At 43.3% G+C, this 13,647-nt stretch overlaps 1 protein-coding gene across 1 annotated transcript in view; it reads right to left on the bottom strand.

Annotated features, from left to right (window-relative positions):
- The window catches only part of LOC146868564 (ficolin-2-like), a 319,234-nt gene that overhangs the window by 40,124 nt on the left and 265,463 nt on the right, over positions 1–13,647 (bottom strand). Inside the window, exon 9 of the mRNA XM_085611295.1 lies at positions 7,127–7,261. Within this exon, the coding sequence (XP_085467421.1) occupies positions 7,127–7,261 (135 nt within the window). The remainder of the gene's footprint in view (positions 1–7,126; positions 7,262–13,647) is intronic.

Here is a 13,647-nt window from a genome sequence, read left to right as displayed (position 1 = left end):
TTTAAATCTCAAAAAAGATCAGCTGGGGCATTTGAGAATGTTCGGAAACTAATGTGTGTTCACAAACATTTAGGGCAAACCATGCCTTGAGCCACCAACACTAAACCTATGCATGGTATTCACACTGACATGGGGTAATAGTACTCAGAAATAAATTGATCAATTCCTGCAAAATCACCTTTTGTCAACACCTTAAATTCAGCCATTTGCACATGGAATATAATTTTAAATATTCAAATGCCTTTTTAAATCGGGCTCCAGGTTTAACATGAGCCGGCATATCTAAGACTCCTGGGGGACACCAAATCTAATAGAAAGCCTCGTAAGGCTCATTTTACTTTTCCGCTTGCACTGTTTGCACTGTGTTGTGTTCTCCTGCACTGCTGCGTGTTGCAGGGTGCAGGAGTGATCTATTTTAACTGGGGCATATTTTTTAACTATGGATTAACAAACGAGCAAACGCATAATATTTTAAACAAATGCCTTACCTAATCTGCCCGGCTGACTTGCGGCCATTAGTTGTGCTTTAGTGTGCCTCACTTCCTTTTGCACACGCACAGGCGCCATCTTGGAAGGGTCAGCGGTCTAGTCTTGAGACTGGCTCACCTTTCACACTACTTAATGGGAGCCACAGTGCAGATGCGCAGTGGGCGCGCCGCTGGCGTGCCAAAGGCAAGTCCGCCTGCGCCTGTCCGTGCACCGGTCGCGCTCAGCACCAGCCCCCCTGCCGGGTTTGCTCCCCAACACCGTGGTGGCTTGAGGTATAGTAGGGAAGCGCTACTCACTTTCAACTCCAAAGCCTGGTGATTCCCAGGCCCCACGCTGTCCCCTGAAGATGCAATAGGATGCCAAACTTGCCCGGTCTGCTGTCTCAGACTCAAGGGCTTTAAGACACACTCACCAAGCCCTTCTGTGGCTAGTACTCGGAAACGCATGGCAGAAACGATAAAATGCACTCTGTTAAATGTTCGCTCACTCATAAAACATGCTATGGAAATGTCCGATTTTTTAGACAGTGCTAATATTGATATTGCTTTTGTAACCCAGACATTGGCTGATGCTGGCTCAGGGCCAGACTTGGTCTCTGCCACCCCTCCTGGCTACTCATCAATCAGACTAGATCACTTAGGGAACAGAGGCGGTGGCTTAGCTATTGTTTTTAAAGACAAATTCATGGTTAGGTTCGACATCCTACCCCATCCTTGTTGCGAATCCCTGGTTTTCAAAATTGCTCTTTCAAATAAATATACCTTTAACTGTACCTTGATCTAGAGATCCCCCCAGCCCCAGAAATATGTTTCTAAATCTGGATAAGTCACCATGGGACATTAAGGCTAACTCCTCTGATTTTACCATCCTTGGTGACTTTAACTTTCATCTGGAGAATAAGGACGACTTAAACACTCAGGATCTTATAGCCTCTCTGGCTCTGTAAGGTTTGGCACAATTAGTTTGTGAGTCATCGCATTCTGCTGGCCATACCCTTGCTGGCATTTTTCTCAGACTGTCCTTTTATTCATGTTTCCTCCACTCTACTGCTACCATGGTCAGACCATAAGGCTCTAATGTTCCAACTGAACTTAGTGGACCACAATTTGGAGGAACCTATGATTCCACCTACTTCCAGCTATCGACCTTGGCACCTAATTTCAGACGGCCAACTCACGAGGACACTAACTGAATCTAATAAACCAGTATCTCCTGATCCTGATCAAGCTAATGATGACTATCATCAATGGATAAGCGAGTCCATTAGCATTATAGCTCCTACCAAACACAGAAATAATAACCGAACAGTAACATCGGAACCATGGTTCAATGAAGAGCTCAGACTGGCCAAACAGTCATGTAGAAGATTAGAGAGAAAGTGGAGGCTGAATTACAGTACTGATGACAAGGATCCTTATAAGGCAGAACTACTGCACTATAAAAAACTGTTGACCAAAGCCAAATACGACTCCTTCATAAACAAAATTAACTCCGCATTGAACACTCCCAAAGAGTTATTTTCTACCGTGCTCAAGCTAAGCAACCAGCCAGGAATCTTAATGCGGATGCCACCTTTTGTAACAGACTTGCTACATTCTTCAAAAATAAGGTAAAGGTTATCTTTAACGCTCTAACTTGTATCCTGAACACAGAAGGAATCTGCTCGAACAATAACCTAAAGTTAGCAGCTTCCAATGGGCCCAAAGTAGAAAGTGCTATCAGTGAAGCCAACTCTTTGGAAACTAATCTCTTAGTGCCCTCTCTTGCCAGGAATACCACTCTCTCAACATATTCCCCCCTTAAAATTGGTAAAGTAGCCAACCTGTTTATTCAAATCAAATCGGGGTTACCGTTGGACCCTTGCCCCCCTAGAGTTTTACAACTAGCCCCTGCTATAGTTCCTGGACACTGCATCAATTCTTTCTCTTTTAAAAAAAAACAAATATGGACACAGAAAACCCCAACAACATCTGGCCAATCTCCCGACTTCCCTTTCCGGCCAAGCTGATAGAGAAGGCCATAAATACCGAGCTTTCTCTATTCATCCAGGATAATAATCTACTGGATTCCTCCCGGTTTGGATTCAGAAGCCAACACAGCATTGAGACAGCCTTGATCACAGCTGCTGAATACATCAGAACAACCTTAGATAAAGGAGGGAACGCTGCCCTAATTCTGTTAGATGATACGGCAGCGTTCGATACAGTAAGTCATGAACTTCTTATTAAACGCCTGTTCGAGATAGCAATTATAGGTACCGCTCTCAAGCTCCTCGGATCCTTTCTCACTGACAGATCATAGTTCGTGGAATGTAACGGTCACAGATCCACCTCTTTCACTCTTCCCTGTGGGGTACCACAAGGCTCGGCGATGAGTCCCACCTTTTTTTATCTGTATGTTACCCTTTTAGCCTCTCTGATCAAGGGCCTTGGGTTCTCTGTTGTGTCTTATGATGATGACACCCAAATTGTAGTGTCAGTCACATAAAACCCTGACAGCACGGCAGAACGTTTCCACAACTGCATGTCACAGATTGGCAGTTGGATGTCCAAATATTGTCTGAACATAAATTCAGATAAAACTGAAGTGCAGCTGTTTGCCAATTAGCCATCATTTTGGTCCCATAGCTGGTGGCCTTAAGAAATGGGTGTGCTCCCAACTCCTGTGTCTAAGGTGAAAAATCTTGAAGTCCAATTTGACGGAAAACTCTCCTTTGTGGGCCATGCCAATGCCATCACCTCGTCATGGTTCTTTATTTTTAAATCACTTAGGAAAGTTTTTCCTTACATCCCTCAAACGTAAAACAGTGATCACTGCTCTGTTCTTATAAAAAATTGACTACTGCAATTGGCTTTTTTTGACTGCCCACAAGAAAGCTCTAGACAAGCTCCAAATGGTCCAAAAAGCAGCGTCCAGATTGCTTTAAGGAATACCGAAATGTCAATCGGTCTCCAAGGCTCTCCCCTCACTTTACTGGCTCCCTCTTAGAAAGCAGATGATGTTCAAATTTTTATGCAGAGTCTTTAAGGCCCTTCATCTTGTGGGTCCTGAATCGATCAAACAACTCTTTCAACAATACATCCCTTCAAGGACGTTAAGATCCCCCTACCAGGCTAATTTGGTTGTACCCAAATTCAGGAGAAATACCTGTGGAGGCAAGAGTTTTGGAATAACTTCTGCCAAGCGTTGGAACTCAATGCCTCTAACACTAAAAACCACTAAAAATCTGCTTACCTTTCACAAGGCCTTTAAAACCTGGCTGTTTAACAACTAGCTCAGTACTATCATACACCCCGTTCTGATGTTTTTCTTTACATTGGTCCACCCCCTGGAAGTCAATGCCTAAACACCTACGGGTTGTAGTGAGCTTTAGAAATCCTAATTTCATTTCATTTCATAAGACAGAAAATTACCTAGAAAATGAAACTTATGTCCCAGATAATCAATTGAAAAAAGCCTGGCGGTATATAAAGGAGAGGAATAATACAAAAAATCCTATAGCAAAATACCTGAAAAAGTAGTTTGTGCCTGTAGAGCCAAGTTTTAACCGCTATGCATTCATAGAGAACTCAAACAGAAGAGGGACAGTTTTATAAAGCTTACCAGAGCTTTGGGTTTCTAGAGTGTCACACATTCAGTACCTGCTCTATTTTCTAGATATGTATTAAATATTGGCAGCCAGGCAGCTATGATGTAGATTTGAGTTCCATCAGCAGTGATAGTTATTATCTTGAGTTGGTTTTGTTGGAGAATACCAAAGTCAAATCGTAGTTATGTACCCAGAGTTTCAATTCTGTTTTTATGCTACACAGAGCAGCAACCAAACTTGCTGAACTTTGTTGCACAAGGGAAAAACACATTTTGGAGCCCTATTTACTAAGATTTCCCTGATGAATATTCCTCTGCACCCTAGACTCATCCTTTTTCACATCACAGGTGACCTAGGGGGAACATGATACCAAAGGGGCGATCCTTTGGCTAGGTTGGATTATTGCCAAGCGGGACATTGCTAAGGCCTGGAAAGATGCCACAGCCCCCGTGGAAACAAAGGCCAAGGGCATGGATTATTGTATGGGATTGGAACACCCGACATATATGGCAAGGGGATGCCCCCAGAAACACTGCAAAATGTTGAAGGTTTGGGAGGGACTCAGGGGCATACAGCTGGAATCCTGCACAGACAGACCATGGCCAAATGTGAGAGACTTACGTCAACGCAGCCTTGATACACCCAATACACTAGTGGAAGGAGTGGCTCAGGCCCTTGTATAATACAAAATATTGCTCTGCCATGTTTTTTGGTATTGTTGCCTTACTGTTCTTTTGTAATGCTACTCATGAAGCTGTATTTTATGCCTATGTCGCACCTTGGCTGTAAAATTAATAAAATGTGTAAAATAAAAAAAGATTACCCTGATGTCTCTGTCATCCCATGCTCTGGCACACAAACACCTTGTGGGATACACAGCCTCACACATTGTGCAGTGGCAAGTGTGCTCTGTCTAGCATACGTTGTACTGCAAGCATAACTTTGCAGTAAAAATTACCTATGCCTAGACAAACTCAGAAGGATTCCATCCATTGGAGGTGTGATGTACACTGTAGCACACATGCATTACCTTGGTTTTGTTTTGAGAAATGAACACTTTTTTCCCTTGTTTATGCCTCCTGCCAGCAGGTCTTTTACACAAGGCGTGGTCTTTCTGTTTTAGTATATCAGGCTTTGCATCACAATCTGTAGGTATTTGCATTGATCCACTTCAGTAACGCCTTACTAGCACCCTTCAGATGCAATGCAGCACAAAGTGGGTTTTTTGCTGAGCAAAACAACTTTTGCACTATATAGTAAATACTATGCGAGTTTTAGCATCACTTTGCACCAGCGGAAAGCCTTAGTAAATCTGGGCTATCGTTGACTGTTTTCAAACCAATCCGTTTATTGCATAATCACTGATCCAATACATATTATATGCACTCCACTGCACTATTGCATCTGGATCCACTATAAAATAATGGGGCACCTGTGATGTTGTTGTAATATGATTCAAATTAATGCTCAATTTCAAAACGTCTTTGAGACACTTTAACACGTATTGGGACTGTTAATGACTAAAGAGGTTTTTAGGGAAGCCTTTGCATTGTATCTGGCTACTTCGAAGTGTTATTCTTAGCAACAATCTCAGTTACAGCAGTAATATATTATGCTGGTGTACAATTTAATTAACAATTCACACCCCAAAATATTTTCAGGACTTAGGAAAACCTAGAATCGTGTGGATGACTGTTGAAGTACCTGTTGAGGCTGTTGGGAGTTGCATTACTTGGTTAACAATAAGGTTTTTGTGAAGTCAATCGTCTTGTGGGGAGGTTGCAGAGATTATTCATGCATAAACTCTGAATCCTTACTCTGCCATGTAGGAATTAGTTACTGCACCCACCACAACCCTTTGATAAAACAACTTTACCTTCACATGCTAAAAAGCATAAAACCAATTCACAAAAGTGAGCTTTGAAAATATCAGGCAATGAGAGAGGTGATGATTTTGGGCTCCCCCCTAACCTAGGGGGAGGACCAAGCAGATGTCTTGGACACAAAAAGCATATCATGCTGAACAGTTCGATGGTGGTCCCATCCTCCTAGGATCAACCCAAGCAAAGTTATGGGCAAAAATACAATGCCAACCAAAGGCCTAGCAAAGCATTATAGGGCGAGATTCTAGAGTGCAGTGAATATTATAGTATTAGCTCTCAGCTGAGCCTGAGAGCGCCGCTGCTTAAGGAATGTTTTGATATTGGATACTATAATATTCACTGCACTCTAGAATCTTGTCCCATATTGCTTTACAGGGCCTTTGGTTGGGATTGTATTTTTGCCCATAACTGTACTTGGGGTAACGTAATAGACTATGGACAAAAAGTGTGTCAGGGGGAATTGTATTCCCTACAATGGTGCCATGCACCGCCATAGGGATTACAATGTCCCTTTCCACAAGTCTTTACATGGCAGTTAACCTGCCATTAAAAGACTTGCGGAAAAGGGACTTTGGGGGCCTGTAGCGGGCTCCCCTTCTCCCTGGCCCCTAGACATGGGACCTGGGGGGCACCTACGGTGCCCCCCTACATATCACTGTACCATGTGGCAGGCACCGCATGGTGCCTGCCACCTAGTGCAGGGATATGTAACAAGTCCCTTTTTTACATTGCGGCGGGGGCAGCAGCCAGCAGTGGTGGCGGTTGCATTGTAATGCCTATTGTTGGACCGCCACCTTGGTAGGCAGGCGGTTCCATTACCCGATACAATGGCGTACAGACTGAAGTCCGTCCGCCATCATAATACCGTCCGCCATCATAATCAGCCCCTTAATGTTCTTACAGAGGCAGTAATTCTATTGTCCGAAAAAAACTACTGTAGTTGTGTGAATGCTGTGACTTATGAAAAATGTCTCAGGTATTTTATTTTATATTTGGGCCATATACATTCCCCCGAGCTTTAATATGCATTTAGTCATGCCGAACTTAAGAGATCCAATCCTTTTTTGCAGAGCACAAGAGATCCATTTCTATTTTGTTTTTAGCATTACATGAATATATTGGTTGCTGGCACCACTTTCGTTTCAGGAATCATGGAATTCCTCACCTGCATTTCCTCCAATGAAGGCTTTATATATCAGCTGATACTTCTCTGTCTCTCCAGCAATTTGGAAAGAACTATATTTGGCAAAGTGATAATTATTTTCAAAATCACGCAGGTCAATGCGCAGTTCATAAGTTCCTAGAAAAATGAAAAGTACAACTATCTGATTATCAAAGTAGATTATGAAAGGGATAGTAGGTACAGCTGGATTCGATTTCACACAATTACATGAAATGGTAGTGGCTTTTGCTACATATATTTTTAAATAAAAACACTTGTTTAATATCACATGCTATAAAGAAAATAAAAGTGATAACAATCTATACATCACTTTACCAATCCTTCAAACCAATGAAGGGAGTTTTAAGAAGAAAAGAAGATGAACAGTAGATGACTGAACAAAGGGCATATCAACAACTATATCGAAAGTATGCATTACACAGTATTATACAAATAAGAACAATAATCAACAATATTGTTTTTTATGTTTCAAGCACAGTATAAAATAAACCTAGACAGTAAAGCATTCAAATCACGCATGGCTTTCTCTTTAAAAAACATGATCATTCCATTGGACATCAATAATAATAGACTATTATTACAATTCTAGATCAACAAGCTTTTATTAGTTACAAATTGTCCCTCTTCACACATCATAACCCTTCATAAATCCAACATTATCAGATCACATGCATTCGTGCTGGGCATATTCTTCAAAACAGTTAAAAGACAAGATCTTAAAATATTTTTCCATGTTAATATATCAATTGAAAACCTTGTCAGATGTTTTCTCCCTTAAAGAAAACCAAGTTGTATGTGCTAAAGATTTCTTTCCTACTCAAAAGCCTGGGAGCAGTCAGAGAGTTTCAGCAATAGCTTGTTAATTTCAGCTACAGACCAGAACACTACACCTTGCGGGAGATGTAAATTCAAATACATTTCACAGGTATTGATAGTGCTGCAGATATTGTTACAGAGTCTCTACTCACCTTAGATTGTCTTATATATCTAACCAGGATGGATCAGACAAGGATACCATTTCAGGTCATTCCGGGTGTATTTGAATCTTAGAGATTAAAAGACATGAAGTGAGCTTCCAGCCCAAGCATATTTGGGCTGTAGAAATTCAAGTTCCCCAAAAGGTGTTAGTTAAGTAGAAATGCAAAGTTACCACAGAAAGAAACCTATTTGTGAAAATGATAACTATGAGCCCATCTTTTTTCTCACTATCCTTCTAATTTTTAATCATGCAGGAGAAATAGAGGCCGATGATTAACTTTTCAGTGGGGTGTGCTTTACACATTGAGATCTACTGATTTATTTCTTAAATATGAAGGGCCAATTCAAGAAAAAGTAATACTACGAGGACAACAAAGGTACAACTAGTAAATGGAGTGGCATGTAACACACAGCACAGAGAAGCAACAAATATGGACCCAATGCGAGAAGAGAAGGGTGACCAAGGGTTAATTTGCTGTTCTGGAAAAAATTCATAGGTTGTACAATTTCTACAAATCTTTCAGGAATGGGGAATTTTGTATGCAATAATTTCCTACTATGTTTTTTACGAATCCTGCTTAACAACATTAGGACTATTTCATGTAGAGTTGATAACAGGATGTTGTCAAGGCAGGCGGGGTGCATCCTTGCGAACCATTGTGACTGATGCACTGTGGGAGAAAGAGTAAGTCAAAGAAATGTGAAAAGGTTGGCCGCATTCTACCCTCACTCATCATGAGGGTGGAATGCTTTTGCATGTGATCTCTATTTACACTAACAAAAGCCTGCCAGATTTTATGTAAAGTTCTGAATTACTGAAATGTAAGCACATGCTCAAAGTCTCAGAAAGATTAAGATCTATTGTCTTATCTTATCTATGCTACTGCCACTGATTTTGGAATGTAGATGCAGCAAAGTGTTGTGTTAGTGATGCATGGGGTGAGTGTGCATGCAGTAGAATGTTGAGAGAGGAGCTGTGAGAATGTGATGACATATGAAAGCTTGGGGTCTATATGCTGGGTCAAAGCATTTCAGTTAATTACAACTAATTAGTGGGAAGACGTACCTCTAATAGGAGTTACTGATACTGCGGCTTTAACATATAGACTGAACATAAAATAAAGGAAATACTACTGGCTTGGTGTTTACTGATTCGAATCGGAAGTCCCTGCCTTTAACTACAATATTTTGACAATGAGCACAGTGGACCATGTGTTGAGGCAAGATGGCTGACTTGATGTTAAAAGTCATGCTGCCCAAGTTTGGTCTTCTTCAGAGATAGCGCTGATCAAGTTGGAAGAGGAGAAGAAACATGGCCTCTTGTGTGTCTGGGTTTCTATGAGCTGGAGAACTAGACATTGAGGTGGAACTACTGTCTTAAGATCAAATGAAAAGAAGATATGTAATTGAAATTGGGGAGCTGTTTAAGAAGAGAGATGTTTACAACTTTAGTTTAGCGAACCAGCCGGGCAGAGCCAGGTTGAGCTTGACTGGGAGTCACGGCTCATTTGGAGGCTTTGGTTGCAACGGAGTGCAGGTAAGGCTCTAGGGCCATGGACCTCTCCCTGTAGGCGCAGAAGCAACAGGCATTAGTCCGGTGCAGCTTGCTGCCATAATGGGGGTGCATACCCACACAACACACAGTATTTTCTTTAATAAATGCACTGTGGCCCCCTTTCATATCCCCATTCACCAGCCGAGTCAGGGGCCCTTAACTGAGGATGCTCACCTTGAAACTTTGGGGGCCAGAGGGAGGCAGCTGAGCAAGATACAGCGAGGGGAGCAGAGAGAAGGAGGAGGAGGACAACCCCAGGGCAGCTTGGATAAGCTTGGACCACTTGGGGCTGAGTACACCCCAGCCAAGTGGTCAGGAGGTCCAAAGTCACATCCTGGTTTCATTGGCTATATCAGGAGGCTCGAGGAGGGGAAAGGAGCGGTAACTACAGGAGAGTGGACACCAGATTATCAGTCTTTGTTAGTCACAAGATCACCTGGCACAAGACACAACTAAAAGTGAAGCGTTGGAGCATGCTCGTGCCCCTCCTACTTTCGGGTTAGACTAAATATCATATTAAAGGGAGGTGTGTTGGTGTGCCACGACCAGAAAAGTAATCCTGGCTCGATATTAACTTTGATAGACTCAAGGTCGTCACAATCGTAATCCATACTTTAACACAAGATCCTCCGCTCACACTAGAGTGTCCGACAACCGCCTCTGTTCTCCTACAAAAGAGGTAGCAACTTATCCAACCATCTAGTTCACTCTATCACCTGGCCTAAAAAAAAAACAGCACAGAATCTATCACCTCATCATAGGACATCCCACCAGTTGTTGGACATTACGAATGCCAGAATTGGGTGGTATTTGCGCTCATGATTAACACAAAGGACTTTGAATCAAACGGCCAGACGTACATCTTGAAGACCTTCACTAACTGTCGCTCAACTAATGTGATCTACGCAATGCGTTGCCCTTGCAACCTTGTGTACATCGGCCAAACCACTCAAATGGTTAAACAGCGGATTATCCAGCATAAAAGCCGCATCCATTGCAAAGCTGAGAATGCCCCCCTTGTTGATCACTACCTAGAAAAACAACACAGTCATTTGGATATGATCTGGCAAGTAATTAACCAACCGACTCTCCCCACCAGAATCGGCAACTACCAACTACTCCTCAATGAGTGGGAATGCAGATGGATCACACGTTGCAGTTACCGTCAACCAAGGTCTCAACACACTGGATGAATGGAACAATACCGTTCATCTCTAACACTGCTGATATAACCTTATAGCTTACCGTACCTCTGCTCGCCAATGACTAATTCTGCGACCCACACATAGCTTCATGGGACTGATTGCTTGACTCCACTCCATACACATGACCCTCAGGCCAGCTCCCTGACTCCATCCAGCCATACTCTACCTCTAACACGTGACCTAATGATTCTTATTGTTACACCATACTTATTTATGTATTTGTCTTGGGCACACTGTGCCTTTTCGCATGACCTAATGATGTACACTGTTACACATTGTTTGCTTTCCATTTTATTGTCTCATGCTCTTTTTGTGTGATTTCCATTTCAGCCTCAATTAACGATGCATACTATACATGTGTATACCTAGTACATCTGTCCATTGTGATATTTTGCATCATCTGCGTCTTGGTGTACATTGCCAGATGAATCAGATCCTTTGATTGTCTATTGATGTCCCCATTTGGGGCGTCCACAATTGTCACTTTTGTTCCCCCATCCCTCTTTCTCGAGTCGTTCTCTTTATTTTCTATATCATCCTGTACGCTCCTGGCCCTTTAACTCTGGACACACCACCCGACGGTCACGCCCCCTTCCGTGACGTCACCCTTTCCCAGAAGCTTTCTTCCACCTGCACTACCTCGTAGCAGTACCCACTCGGACTCACGCCGAGCCCAGTCGCACGCCCGCAGAGGATCGAGTCCAGACCTCACTTTCTTTGATTGACTTACTACACTTCCCAAGGTGAGCCTGTCGCCCTGCTTCTGGCGCTTACCACCTATCGGCCTTTAACAACGGCCTGACACACGCCTTTTCTTTATATCCCCACGATCCGGTCGCATGATTCACAGTGCCGGTATCCCACCATTGATTGGCCTCCGCCACCCAAATCTCCATACGCCGTGTCCGCGACGCCCGTTGTGGGCACTCTTCGCCCCTCGTTCCACTGACCCATTCTCACCATTGGTCCTCCTTAGGTGAGCCCTTCAACCCCCTACGCCCTACCCTGCCCCCGCAGTCGCAGTGCCCGCATTCTTATACCGGCCTTTTCTGATTGCCTTACAGATACTGGATGCTCACACTTGACACCGTTTACCAGCCTCTCTTGATGCACTAGTTTTCCTTACAGAGCACGTCACCCACTATTCCTGGTGTGTTGGCGCCCTGAGGTTCCACAGCCCTGGTGAGTTTCCTGTACTCTCTGCCACGCACACCTGCCACCCCCAAAATCCCCTTACCCCTCCCATCCCCCTTCCCTTCTTCCACTGCTCTCACCTTGCCTTACCCCACAGGATACACTCCTGGGCCGTTTTTGCGTTTAGGACTTTCCCACGCCAACACCTGGCACTTGCTCCATTTACATCTTCATTCTGACCCCACATCAGGTACAATTCCATCATTCTGACATCCCTCTTGCCTCTCCCTTACTTTCTCTCTTTCCCTCCCCCTTTTTTGTACAGCATGAACAATCCGGTAACCTGGTCCTGAAGATGACCCCAACCAACCACGTGTCGAAACGCCGTTGACTCCCCAGCGCAACTTTTGTCGCTCTAACTCTGGTTCACAAATTGTAAAAAAACATTTTGTAACTTGTGTAATATTTATTCATGAACCAAAAGTGCCTTGTATATATTTTCACTTATCTCTCCTTGCGCCGTCCATCGCTGTGTCACTTCACACTAGTGCCGTCTACCTTGTGTGTCACGAGCACTCTTGTGCATGAAGTTTCCTTTGGGTTACGTCCACATTGAGTGAATACAGTGCTCATACCAATGCTTCTTCTGTTTTTCCCATTATATCTCTTTTGAGAATAAATGTTCCCCTTGGCACATAACCTTACCTTGGAGTCTCCCTGTTCCTTTCTGTTTGCAACTATATGTCTATGTTTACTTATTAGCCTAATAAGTACTACCTATTGAGACATTGTTTCTGTTACACATATTAACACACAAGCCAGCGCTTGGTGATTAACCCCAAAAGTCTGCTCCTGTTTGCTTGTGCTCCCTCCTTGTAATCTTCTTGAACCCCATTGAACACAGAGAGGGGTGTGGCAGTGAAGGTCCAGTTCTGCTGAACCACTAAGATTTAAGTAGACGGGAGATCAAGGAGCAATCAGCATTAGAAAGCCTCCTAGAGGCATAAGGCGATTACCTCACAGAATAAGAGGAACATGTAAAAATAAAACGCCACATTGGCACAGTTGCAAGCACATCAATGCCTGCAGAAGACAGCAAAATGACAAAAAGATGAGATGCTTTATCCTCGTAAAAGGGGACGGGAAAAACCTCAAGCTTTGATCAGCCACGGATTCAACCATGAAACAATTTCAACATCAAGTACCTCCTCAGGTCCATGCCATCACATCAGCCAACTGCAAGAATGATATTAGAGGCTACTTGACACCAGCGATCAAGGGGCGCCAACCTGTACCTCCTCAGGAGCAATTAAGATCAGATCAAGCCATAGGTGGTGAAAAAAGCACAGAGCCCCACGAGGACAAACATAGCTCTGCAGAGCGAAATAGGATCCCACTAAGCCCAGAGATAATAAACGCAGGGAAAGGGTCAACAACCTGGGCAGGATCAGGTTGACCCACATGTGAACTTAGAGCCCGATCAAGGCCCAACTCCCTTAAGAGACACCAAAGCGGAAAAGGAACAAGGCGAAAGATGTTCATTGGCCAGTTGGTGCTCAAGTTTCTCTAGCTCATGTTTCATCGACCAACATAATGAAGCTATCAAAATTAAATAAGAAGGAGAAGAAGAA

The sequence above is a fragment of the Triturus cristatus genome, chromosome 1_2 (genome assembly GCF_964204655.1).
Source record: "Triturus cristatus chromosome 1_2, aTriCri1.1, whole genome shotgun sequence".
NCBI classification, from domain to species: Eukaryota; Metazoa; Chordata; class Amphibia; order Caudata; family Salamandridae; genus Triturus; species Triturus cristatus.
Note: the sequence above shows the minus strand (reverse complement) of the source record. Positions and strands in the feature narration are given on the sequence as shown.